The 13705-nt window shown below is 29.4% G+C and overlaps 1 protein-coding gene across 2 annotated transcripts in view; it reads right to left on the bottom strand.

The window, feature by feature from the left end:
* LOC142329725 (aminopeptidase N-like) overlaps positions 1-13705 on the bottom strand; it is a 193826-nt gene that overhangs the window by 134634 nt on the left and 45487 nt on the right. Inside the window, exon 2 of one of the 2 annotated variants that reach the window (XM_075374460.1) lies at positions 688-1402. The exons of the other annotated variant lie outside the window; for it this stretch is intronic. Coding sequence (XP_075230575.1) covers positions 688-1310 — 623 coding nt within the window. The 5' untranslated portion in view covers positions 1311-1402. The remainder of the gene's footprint in view (positions 1-687; positions 1403-13705) is intronic. 2 annotated transcript variants of the gene reach the window in all.

Raw genomic sequence — 13705 nt, 5'->3', positions numbered from 1 at the left:
CATTGCTTATCAAGAGCACAAGCTTCACCATGACAATGCCCCGTGTCACACGGCCATTTCCAACAGGGAATATTTTACCTCGAAACACATTTCTACGGTTCCTTAACTTCCCTATTTACCTGATTTGAGTCCTTATGACTTTTTCCTTTTCCCGAAATTGAAACCTGTCTTAAAAGGACGTCATTTTGGAACTCTGGAGAACATTCAAAAGACTGTGACCGACCAGTTAAAAGCCCTCCCAGTTGAGGCCTTCCAGCACTGCTACCAACCAGGAGTGGGAACAACGACTCCGCCGGTGTGTAGCTGTCCAAGGGAACTACTTTGAAGGGGGTAATATTGTTGTTTGAAAAAAATAAAAACTCTGGTAAGTAAAAAATCAGTCTCATTACTTTTCTCACACACCTCGTACTAACCACAGCCGCGATGCAACAGGTCCAACTTATGCGGCCAGGTTTATTAAGGAATAGTATTCTGTTTTTACGCTTACAAGACTTAGTGAGATTTTAAACGGTATGCTTTCGGTTTAGAATCTAAGAAAAAACCGGTTTTTTCTTTTTAAATTAGTTCTTGTATTTTCTTAACTTAAGTATTTGGCGTGACGTAAATTTATTTTCTCCTACAAGGAAGAATTAATCACAAAATAATTATAAATAAAACATAAATTAATTAAAAATAAAATAAACTTACCTTGTTTCATTGTTGGTGACAGACGTTCTAAATAATCCAGCTAAGTTTCGAATAACACCAATATATTTTATAGTTATTTCATATTTATTATTTGGAATAAAACTGTCATTTAATTTTATAACAAACCAGTTCAAATCATCCAATAACAACGTCGATACAATCGGTATGTTTCTATTACTTATTGTCACATCATTTAATGTAACGTTAGTTATATTTAATAATTTTGCATTCATTATTACTGTATTTATAGTAATATCATTTTCATAAGGCAAATATGCGGATATTTTAATTTCACCTTGAAAAGTTAAACCATCGTAATCCGGATTTATACTTATATTGTATTTGGTCGGTATTAATGTTTGCGGTAATTTAACTTTATATTCGTTAATTGTCGTGTAATCCGTTGTTAAATTGTCCGATAATATATCGCTAATTATTTCTTTTAATTTTTCGTAACTGATTTGTTTATCGTCACCATAATCATTTTTATTGTCATTATTGTTAAGTTCATTTAATGGTTTTTTCGGTGGATTTAAAAATTTATTTTCAAAATCATAATCACAGTGTATTATATTAATATATTCGTTTATAATAAATAAAAACGATATTATATTTAAATACATATTTTTATTGTTTTTTAAAAAATTCTTATATAAAATTAACAGTATGATTTTTATTTTTTTTAAATATCACAGTTTTTTTTTTTTATTTGTATCTGTTAACAAAAATAAAAAAGGTTAGACCATTATAAATAATTAATTAAATATTAGCGACTACATTTAAATACATTCCCGCTTAAATTTAGGTAATTACGTATATACAATTATGGACTCACCTCTGATTTTAATGAAATTTAAAATCTATGGGAAATAAGTTAAAATTTAAATTATTCGTCGAAAACGTCTTTACCAGAGTTATGCCGTCGTTAAAATCACCTTCTTATTTCCTTCACGTTATAATTTTGGCCGATCGTTAGCACATGCGAGTCTCTTCGGCGAAAGGAATATTTTGCATCATCCGATAACTAGTGTTCCATCAGGAGCATTCCTGCTAGACCGAAAGAAACTTGCACCGATAGGCCTTCAGTGAACAAACTGAAAGGGAGTCGTGCAAGAACAAAGACGCAAATACATTGCTTGTATCTCAAGGTCAGTTCAAGTAACATTTTTCAAGTTGATCTGTAAGGATAGGAGCGCATTCCACAATTCCTTCCATAAATAAAACTAATATATAACCGATATTAAATAAAAAAAGACTCGTCCGATAGTAAGAAGAGACTGTTATCCAGGTTTTTTTATAAATAGTTGGGGGATATGTATCCTCCGGTATCCTTGTGTTCCCGTTCTGTTCCGTTCGTTGTAAGTTACAAAGGACACGCACACAAAGTTTTATTGTTTTATACTATGCACGTGTAATATACGTTGTTGCCGACTAAATAAGTTGGTTTCAGTTAAATTTATTTAATAATAAGTTTACATTTGCTTAAGGTTAAATTAGATTGAGTCGAGCAGAAATTATGAATTGTGACTTTATCAGATAAATCAAAAGTAGGTTTCTGCCAAATTTATAAATTATGTATAAATCAACCTAGCCTGACCTTAATATTAAATTACATTCAATTAAATTTCCTTAAACCAATTTATTTACTCCGTAAATAATGTATATATTGCACATTTATGAAAATACATATGATTTAATTTAGTCTTAAATAAATCTAATCTCATTCTTAACTTAATTTGACGGAAACCAAATTATTTAGTCCAATAAAAATGTATATTACACGGGTATAGTAACTAAATTTTGGTTGCTGGTACTGTATAAGTTACGACCGACTTAACTCGGATGAAAGGTTGAATAATTTAAATTATAATTAATAACTTGGGTCCTAAATAAATTATCTTTCCAGGACCCAATCTAGCTTTTTTGCCGCCATGAGCAAAAATTATTTTTACCGTCTTTTACGTATTATTTTAAAACATTATTTTTGACAGTGAATTGTTGTCGTTATTTTTTAAAAGTAAAAACCTTTAAAAACAAAAAAATATATAAAAAATAACATCAAAAAATACAACACATATTTCAAATTTAACCGGGTTGGTCTAGTGGTTAACTTGTCGTCGCAAAACAGTTGTTTAACAGATGATTTTCAAAATCGAAAGTTCTGAGGTTCAAGTCTTAGTAAAGGTTGTTGCTTTTATATGAATTTGAATACTAAACAGGGGATACCGTTACTTTGGTGGTTTCAATTAATCATATGTTTCAGGAATGGTTGGCCTGAATTTGTACAAAACTACATTTCATTTATAAGTCATACATATCATCCTCATCCCATTCGGTTGTGAGAGGGGGTTGCATATTGTTCATTAGTTGAACAGATTGCAACGTACATATTAGGGAAAAAAAAATTTAACATTTTCATTTCAAAAAACTACAATAGACAATACATATAATCAAGTAAAAATAATTAAAAAATGAAATAAATTAAATTGGTTTTAAAAAATGTACAATTACTAATAAAAAAATTAATTTAATTAAATATTAAAAACTTTTTTCTCCCTTTTTTCCTTATAAAGTCTCTAATAAGTTCTTTGAAACATAACTGATCTTTGTTTATAAGTCATCAAAATAAACAATGACAAATTTGTTTTAATTTTCTGAATGTTCTTTTACAAATTAAATTTCCGTCACTCGGTCATAAGAATAAATTGTTTTTCTCAAAATGGACTTAGTACACGCAAAAAAAAATATATTTGCAGAATTGCACTTGAAAGCGTCAATATTTGTCGACAAAGACATGTTTAAGCTCTTCCAATACATTTATTACCCGTTTCGGGATTCTAGTAAACCTCTGAGAATACTTGCCGTCTCAGAATGCTTCTATATAACACATTTAAGGGTCGCCTAACCTCTTGAGTACCTGCAGCGTAATGAAAATTTACGACAAAATGTATGTCTTATAAATTTTTATTTGTTTTTATAAATGTTATTATTTTTCTACTACTATTTCTTCCGCCTTCCTAAATCTCCCCCTCTGGGCAAATACGCAGTTTCTCATACCTAAAACTAGGCTTGTATATTCCAAATTTCATCAAAATCATGAGTGATAAAATGAGTACAGTAACTGTATATATTTACCTAAATTTATTTATTATTAATAAATATATAATAATAATAATAATATTAATTTATCGTCTCAGAAGCTCTCATTTTGAAAAAGAAAATGGGTATTGATAGTTCCTGGACCGAAATAATGTCAGGTTTTTGTGAAGCTGTTTAAAGGCTATACACTGCTTTTAGTTTTAACTTATTTACTTTTAATATGCTGTACATTATTTATATTAGAAGAAAAATATATTCAAAGGGAGAAAATTCAAGGCTGTATTGACTGTTTTTAACAACATGATTCATTTATTAAGTTACCTTATAAAAAAAAACTTTTAAATCACTACTATTACAGAAAATAGTGTTCTGCATCATTATTACCCAGTAAAATTTAAATTTAACTGTTAAAAAGTCCGATCGAAAATAGTATGATCTCAATTTATCAATTATAAATTTATCAGTTGAAATTTATAATTTCAATTTTATTAAAAAAATACTTGAAAAAATCGATTTATTTCTTTAATAATTTTCTTTCTATTTATAAATTTACTTTTATTTAAATGAAAATTGAAAAATAACAATAGATAGTTAAAAATTGAGGGATCCGTGCAGGGAGTCCTGATCACTTTTCAAATAATTTGAGAAACAAATCCACTGACCTCAAAATTACAGACTATAACCGTTTGCACAAATTAATTTTAGTCAAGAAGTCGATCAATGATTATTTCTATGTTACATAGAAATTTAGTAAATTTTGGTTATTTAAATTTCCTATGAACACAAATAGGAGCTGTTTGTCAGCTCCCGACCACAGCACAACTGAACGAGTACCACAATATCCATAACTGAGAAAGGCTGTGGTAGACGCTCTCTTATCTACGTACAGCGTACTCTTTCATTCATTAGTTTATTAATATAACAATGTGTCATGTGCAAAATAGCTCAGCTCCTATAACCGTTTGAACTATGCATAGAATATACTTTTTAAAAGGTGTTTACATCTTTATTATTAATTAAGTACTGTTGAACCAAAAATCAGGTTCTGAAATAATTACCGAACAATATTTGGGGATAAATTTAAAAAAAAATTGAATACATTTAGTTTATAAGATACTACAGTAAAATCCAATATAAAATGAAGATTTCCATCTCATTCTCTATGTATGAATATTTAAATTTTATCGTTTACAGATTTTAAATCAATTTGATGATAGACAGATTTAGCTTACTATTTCAATGAAAATAAATTTTGTTCAATAACGAGAATATCCGAAAAGAAGTTCTTTTATTTTTTAAGCAAAAATTTATATTTATAAATAAATAAAACCCACCGGGCTGTTCTAGTGGTTAACTCGACATTGCAAATTAGCTTTTTAACAGCTGATTTTCGAAATCGAAGGTTCTGATATTCAAATACTAATAAAAAGTAATTACTTTTATACAGATTTCAATACTAGACATTGGATAACGGTGTACATTGGTGATAAAGGTTCAATTAACCTCAGGAATGGTTGGCCTGTACAAGACTACACCTCGTTTACATATCACACATACGAGGTGTATGAGAAGTAATGAGACTGACTTTTTTTTACCAAAGTTTTTATTTTTTTCAAACAACAATATTATCCCCTTCAAAGTAGTTTCCTTGGGCAGCTATACACCGGCGGAGTTGTTCTTCCCACTCCTGGTACCAGTGCTGGAAAGCTTCAACTGGTAGGGCTTTTAACTGGTCGGTCACAGTCTTTTGAATGATCTCCAGAGTTCCAAAATAACGTCCTTGTAAGACAGGTTTCAATTTCGGGAAAAGGAAAAGTCACAAGGACTCAAATCAGGTGAATAGAGAGGTTGAGGAACCGTAGGAATGCGTTTCGAGGTAAAATATTCCCTGATGGAAATGGCCGTGTGACACGGGGCATTGTCATGATGAAGCATCCACTTGTCTGCAGTGTTTGGTCTCTCGCGAATCACTCTTTTCTGACCCTTTCAAGGACACCTTTGTAAAACATTTGGTTGACAGTTTGTCCTGGAGGAACAAATTCATTATGCACGATACCCCTACTGTCAAAAAAAGCAAATCGGCATGGTTTTGATCTTTGATTTGCTCATTCGACATTTTTTCGGTCGAGGAGATGACGGAGTGTGCGACTCTTTGCTTTGCCGCTTTGTTTCAGGACCATACTCAAATATCCAGGATTCATCACCTGTGATCACACGATTGAAGAATTCTGGTTCATTGTCGATCTTTTCAAGAAGATCAACGCACACGTTTCTTCGATTGTCCTTCTGTTCCGTTGTGAGGTTTTTCGACACCAATTTTGTACAAACATTTCGCATGTACAAATCGTCTGTCAAAATTTGTTGTACGATGAAAGCGTTTAAATTTAACTGTTCACTCATCATTCTTATCGTTAAACGACGGTCTGATCTCACAAGAACCCTCACACGCTCAACGTTTTCGTCAGATTTTGAAGTTGAAGGTCTCCCTGAGCGAGGTTGATCTTCAACGTGTTCTCGGCCTTCCAAAAATGATTTGTGCCAGCGGAAAACTTGTGCTCTTAATAAGCAGTGTTCCCCATAGATCTGTTTTTTTGAACTTTTCAAAGGTCGCACTCGCGGATTTCTCAAGTTTAACACAAAACTTGACGCACAACTTTGCTGTAAATTCCGACGCTCCATTTTCGTAACGCGCAAGAAAAACACAACTTCATTGATGGCGCTGTCAAAAATAATGTGTTAGCTAAACGTAGTTGAAACTCGTACTGAACATGTGGAAGGGATTAACAAATCGGTCTAGCACAGACCGGTAGACACAGCGTTGCCAGATCGCTCGCAGTGTTACCAATCTCATTACTTTTCTTATACACCTCGTATATTTCTCTTTGGTGAGGCGGTTGCTTATTGTTCACTAGTTGAACAGATTGCAACATACAATTTAGGAAAATAATATGATAAATGTTTTTGGTAATTTCCAGATAAATTACTAAAATACAACCAAGATTATAAACTTTGGAGGTTGAAACCAGTCGTCCCTGAAATGGGAAACAAGGCGCTGAATTTTCCATCAAAATCGGCGTAAGACAAGGAGATGGATTTTCTCCACTGCTTTTTAACTGTCTTCTTGAAAAGGTAGTTAGAGAATGGAACAAAAGTTACTCAAAAATAATGAAATAAGACTGGGAACTAAAGGACTAATTGTTTAGCTTTCGCTGATTATATGGCATTATTCGCTAAAAACTGGAAAGAAGCTGAACAACAAGTTAAAGAATTAAAAAAAAAAAACAAGTTGCTAAAATGGCATTAAAAATCGCGTTTGAGAAGACGAAAAATTTTACTAAAGATAAAACTGCTCGAATTTCCAAAAAAAAGATAGATAAAGTTGATAATTTCAAATATCTCCGAGAATGGATCAGTTGGAATTGTTTACATAAAAAAAACAGTTACATCTAATAAATTAGCTTTCCAACCATCGAAAAACATATTTAACAAACAGTCTTTATCATGGAATTCAAAATTTCGACACTGTAAAACTATGATAAAGCAGGAAGCGCTCTATGCAGTAGAAAGACTGTGCAACAAAGAACTACTAGAAAATTTAGAAAAAATGTAAGGAAAATTATATGATAAAATTATAATTTTAGATCCTAAATTTCAAAATAATCAGGCAATATTAATTCCAAATAATAAACGTTATAAGAAACGACGAATTGCATTTTACTCCCATTTATTTAGAATGAATAACAGTAGATCGACTAAACAACAGTCATTTCTTCCAAAGTAAAAACCTAAAGGCAAACGGTTCACACAAGTCCAAGAAGATATAAAAGCACTGGAAATAACTGAAGAAATTATAATAGAAAGAGAAATTTTAAAGAGATGTTAATAGCTGAAATTAAAAGGTTCCAAAAAGTGTCAAAACTCAAAAATAGAGCTGAACTTTCCGAAGAACGAAGGAAAGAGTTGTCAGAAAGATTGAAAAGGTATTGAGCAGATAGAAAAACAGAATAAAAGAAACAACCGCACATAAATAAATGTCCTAACGTGTTTCAAGATGAACATGTTAGGAAAGAAATTCGGAAAAAATTAATAAATAAGAATAATTTGTGCTATATTCGTGCAATATAGCAGATGTACACTAAAGAAATTTTACAATGTTTGAAGATATTTTTTCTGTTTAATAATCACGGCTAAAATAAAAAATCAATCTTTTTTTTTATAAAAAAAGAATTTTTTTGTAAATTTTGGAACAACTTTTTAACAGTTAAATCTATGCTAAATTTTTACTGAACAGAACTATGTTTAATATACTACTTTCTATTAATCTAATTTAAGATAACTTAAAAAATGACAAATGTTATTTAAACATTAATACATACCTGATTTTCCTTATTCCCACTAGATTCTCTTTTTCTTCTCATGAACAGAAGGGAAAACACAACAATAAGTACATCGAACGAAAACTCTCTTATTGTTTAAATAAGATGTAAAAAAAAAACTGCTTTTCTTTACGGTCTAAAGCTACGTTGTAGTTAAGAGATCTCCTAAAATAGAAGTCCCCACATATCCTGTCGTCCCACATCCAGTTCTAAGCTTATATAGAGGTAAATAACCCTAACACCATAAAGGATAAAATATGGAAAGAATAACGTTAAATTTAATTTACACGAATCGATTATGAAATAAATAAAAAAAGTTTTTAAATGTAAATATGTTGTGTTTTTATTTTTTAATTTAACCGATGTTTGATTAGCTGTACTTAACATTTTCCTGGAGGATAAATGTAAATTCTGGTAAAAAAGATTTTCTCTAATATCTAATAATCTTGGATATTTTATTTACATCATTCTCTTTGTTTGAAAATTATTTTTTGTTAAAACTTTTTCCCTTTTATAAAATCATAAAGGTATAATTAAGTAGAACCAATATTCTTTTATATTTAAATAGCAAAGAAGTAAGTTTTTTACGTAATTCTTTGCGATAGGTTTTGATCCCTGTAATATTTTGCTAGAATCCTTGTTTTTTTTGTGTTTTTTTTTTCAGTTTATTTCTAGTTTCAATTTTTTTAAATGCATCATGAACTAATATATTCTGAATTTTTTAAAGTTTTAGTTGTAACCGAATGTAAATACTTTATATTAAACAAAATTTATAAAATGTAAGTTAAATTAAATTATTTATTTTGAAACATTATGAAAAATTAATATTTTTACTCGTATAGATATTAAAAATTAATATTTAATTTATTTATAATTTTTTTACTTTATAACAATGTATACTATTGTTAATAGTAAAATTGTACGTAATAAAAATAACTAATATCAATGTTTTTTTTTTTTTTTACATGAATATTAATCTTTGTAAAATTTAATATGAAAAGCACTTTGTATACAGTTTACAGATTTAACACTTCTACCACAAATGAACGTCGGTGACTGCACGAGTAAATTTGCGATTAAATGTATATATTAATAAATAAAAAGTAACAATAAAAAATAAAAATTCCGTACGTCATCATTAATCAGCAAATTTTTTCAACTAATCGTATTGATAATTAACAGTAATTTTAAATATATACAGTCGGTAAATTATCAAGATAAAATAACAGTAATTTTTTTATTACGAATTAATCATTTATAAAACCAATTATTTTTCTTTATTACAAGTAATGTAACGAAAAAAATTATATCTTTAAGATTTAGGGACGTACAACTAGTGACGGCGACACAACTGAAAAAAAAAGACGCTGTTTCATAACATCCGGTATTGAATTTGTGAATTCATCCTGGGGAAACTTAAAAATGATGAGAACGCGATTGAATAGTAACGCAACGACTTTAATTTCCCCACTCAGTTTCCCAGTTATAAACGGATTTCATTGTATTAGTATGTAATTCTTTCTTGTATACTTTAAAACGATAGCGTCAAAGTAACAACATAACATCGAATTAATCATTTTTTTTGTAGAAAATTACTGTGTAAGAAATTCAATATATAAATTAAAATATTATTCAAAAAAATGTTCCGATAATTTACTAAATTTTATGGAACATTGTACTTACTACAGTCCAAATTCAAATATCTGTTGGATTATACACTGAAACGACTTTGTTAACATTTTCACAACTTTATCATTTCTATGAACATATTCACAACAGTATCGTCTGAAAGTTACATTTAAAGTATCAAAGTGTTCTTTGGTAAAACGTACACAATGATAACTAACTGGCAATCTGTTGGAATTAAAGTTTCAAACCAGTCGCTGGCGAATAGGCAGTTATCTACAAATCGACTTTAGTTTACATCGATAATGTTTTGATTGAATAAATAAACTTTTATTTTCCTTGTACAAAGAAATTACAATAAAATTCCTTAAAACATAAGAAAATTACAATATATAATTAAGAAAATATTACCAGCAAAGGATAACCTATGCGCAGGTACGAATAACTTTATAAAAAGGAATATAAAAATTAAAAATATTCATAAAAATGAATGGTAAGTAAAGGTTCCTACATAAATAAATAAATCTGATGGCAGGTCACGCACGCACCACTACGCGCACGATGCAATTGACGCGTGACCGTGCACCAGTCATTCTTGTGGATTGCATACGTTATGCGGCTTTGCGTAGTAAATTTAAATTGCCCAGAAATATCCGTCAATTTTTGAGCAATGACAACGAAGTTTTAGACCGGATGTTTCTATTTTTGCATCGTGCTGGTCTTATATCTAAAATTTGATATTGTGGTGTATAGTTTTGTTTTTGGTAAAGTTTAGTGTCTTATTTTTTGTTTTCTGTTTGTTTTTTTTTATTCTCTTATCCGAGAAGGGGTCCTTTACACCCCTCTCGGATATTGTGCAATTTTATATATATATTTAATTTATATTGCGTTTTTTATTTTTATTTATTTACTTATTTTTTAAAATAAATTTTATCCTATTTTAAAATTCTGACTGTGATATTAGTTATAAGTGTTTAGTGATATTAGTTGTGATATTGAAGTTTTATTACATTTTTAATATTTTAGTTTTACATTAAGTATATTTTTTTGTTTTAGTTATAGGTTCTTAAATTAGTTATAGTTCTTAGTCATTTTTTTTATCCGAGAAGGGCCCTTTACACCTCCTCTTGCAGTTTGTAAAGTTTTATTTTTAGTTGAATTTTATATATTTTTATTTAATTATATTACGCTTATTGTAATTCTTTATAATAGCTTTTAATCCGGGCGATGATAACATGAAAGCGTTTTTCGCCCCCCCCCAAAAAAAAAAAAAATAAATAAAAGTTCTTTCAAAAGAAAAACTTAATTGTTAATGATCAAGGATCAATTAAAATTTAAAGTTATTATCTTAGAAAAACGACGAAAGAATAATAAATAATAATTTTTATTTTTTTATTATTATTTATAATAATAATTTCTGCCTCAGAAAATGCTATAAATCTAGTTATTATATTGAAATAAATGCATATTAGAAGGCCTGGTATTATTCGATAAAGACATTAATGTCTGATTAGGCTTCTTTTTTTTTTAAAGCAATTGAATAGAAAACGGAATCCCTGTAAAGGGCTATCGATATAGCTGAATCAACATAAGTACCAATGAATATACATTCTTAGCACTCTAAAACATTCTAAAGAAAGAATAAATGTTATAAGAAAGATGTGAGTAGTGAGGGAATAACTATCTACTTAGTAGAGGAAAACGAATCGAAATAAACAAAAAATATAACCAAAGGGCTCAGCCACCCTTTAGGGACATCCATCCCGCTTACAATTCCGAAGAAATCTGGGTATTTTATTCAGGATTAGAACAATACATTTTTTATTGATCAAATCTATCAGTATACACTATAACAAATTACTTTTCCTGTAGATAAAGAATACGTATCTTAAAGAGAACCCCTCTCCTGTCCAAGTAATGTTATGAAAGTATTCAATTAAATCAGAGAGTGTTCTTTAATACTGTAATTTTTAATCCGCATGACTCAGGAAATCTGAAAATCATTATCAAAGTTCGTGGAAAATATGCGGAAAACCAAGTCATTGATTATTTTTGTTATACGATTACTGTTTGGTTAATTTCTCGTTTTTATAATAAAAACAGATAAACGATAGCTGTGGTTGAATAAAATTCACTTTAAACCTGACTGATGTATTTCTTAATTTTTAAGATCTGAGTTCAATATTCCTACAATATAGATTTCATAATCCGTTTATGTGGTTGATTCGTAATATGTCTCTCTCTCTCTGTGCGTGCGTGTGTGTGTGTGTGTGTGCGCGCGCGCGCGTTTTGACTTTACACCACAGAAAGTTTTACTTCCAATTATGAAACGAGGTATGGTAAGATATGTTTTAACAAACTGACTTGCACGCAGGTTTTTCCGAACTCTTTTTAACTGAACATGAGATCCCGATTTGATTCTCGCATAATATGAACTTCAGGCCATGATATTGCATTTGGAATCACACGTACAGTTAATTTGTAAGACAGAGATATTCCGTATGGCCTCTCATTTTGCGTGTTTTACTATGTTCTTGTGTTTGCCTCATTCTAATTTAGAAATTGATCTACTTAGCGTCAAATTACGTTAACTCTTAATGGATTTAATAATTTTGTAATTTTTATAAACCAAACAAGTTTTAATGATTAATTTTAATTTTTTATAATTTATTAATAAAAAATGTTATTATTTATTAACAAAAAGCTAAAAAGGTTATAAGCTAAAAGAATTCTTATACTGCAAATTACAAACAATGTTCCATCGATCTCCGTGGTGGAATGGTAGCGTCTCGGCCTTTCATTTCGAGGTCTTGAGTTCGAATTCCGGTTAGTTGGCATTTTTCATACGCTACAAATTTTCATTTTCACATTCCCACGTACAAGTTTCTTTGTAAGCTTCTGTGATTAATTCATCACTCAAAATAAATAAAAAATTGGAAAAAGTCTGCTCAGTGACATACCAAAAGTGTTTAATAAGCGCTCAGTATGTTCAGTATTCTATCGTCAAACTATTTTTTTTTTCTTAGAATATAGTTATTAAAAAATAAACATTTTCTTTCAGTTTTATTATTAGTTCGTCATAAAAATTAGATAGCCTATTTCAGTAATTTTTTTTTTCACATATCTTAATTTACTTTTATATTTTTGATATACAGCAGTTTTGTAATTTTACAGAAAAATTGTTTTTTGATAAAATATTTTTGTGTAAATAACTATAAGCCGATAAAGCTTATTATTACTTTATGTATGTACTTTATTGATTAGTAAAAACTGATCGTTAAATAGACAACTACGTAAAACTTTGAATTAGTATTTGTTGAAACTTAGACAGGGAGTGGGCAGTCTATTGCCATGACACTCAGAAGCAACTGATGTAACGCCTTAGGCTGATTCCTGTTGCTCCTGGGGTATTTAATAAAAATAAAGAATAAAAATTATATAAGTCTTTGTTGAAAACATATAGTGACCAGTTGGGAACAAGTAGATTTTTCATGTGGCCTGTTACTAATACTAGATGAGGCTCCATATGGGATATCATGGAAGTAAAATTGTTAAGGGAATTGATTATATTGTATTAAAAAAGTATAAGATCCAAACAACGTTTCTTAACGTTCATTGACTCAAAAAAGCCTAAACTGTGTACATAGAGAAACATTATTGAAAATTTTAAGGAATTATGATTTACACCCAAAATTAGTAAACAAAATCGGGTTAACACTAAAAAACACAAAATCTGAAGTTAAATCCTGAGGAGAAATCTCTGAACCTTTTACCATTAAAACTTGATCAAAACAAAGCGATAGTCTTTCGCTTGTATTATTTAACATCGCTCTGGATTTTATCATGAAAAATGATTTTAAAAAAAAATTCCACAAAATGTAAAGATTGCAAAGATGAAAAAGTAATAAAGACAAATA

The sequence above is a fragment of the Lycorma delicatula genome, chromosome 9 (assembly GCF_047948215.1).
Source record: "Lycorma delicatula isolate Av1 chromosome 9, ASM4794821v1, whole genome shotgun sequence".
Taxonomy (NCBI): Eukaryota; Metazoa; Arthropoda; class Insecta; order Hemiptera; family Fulgoridae; genus Lycorma; species Lycorma delicatula.
This window is presented reverse-complemented; position numbering and strand designations above follow the sequence as displayed.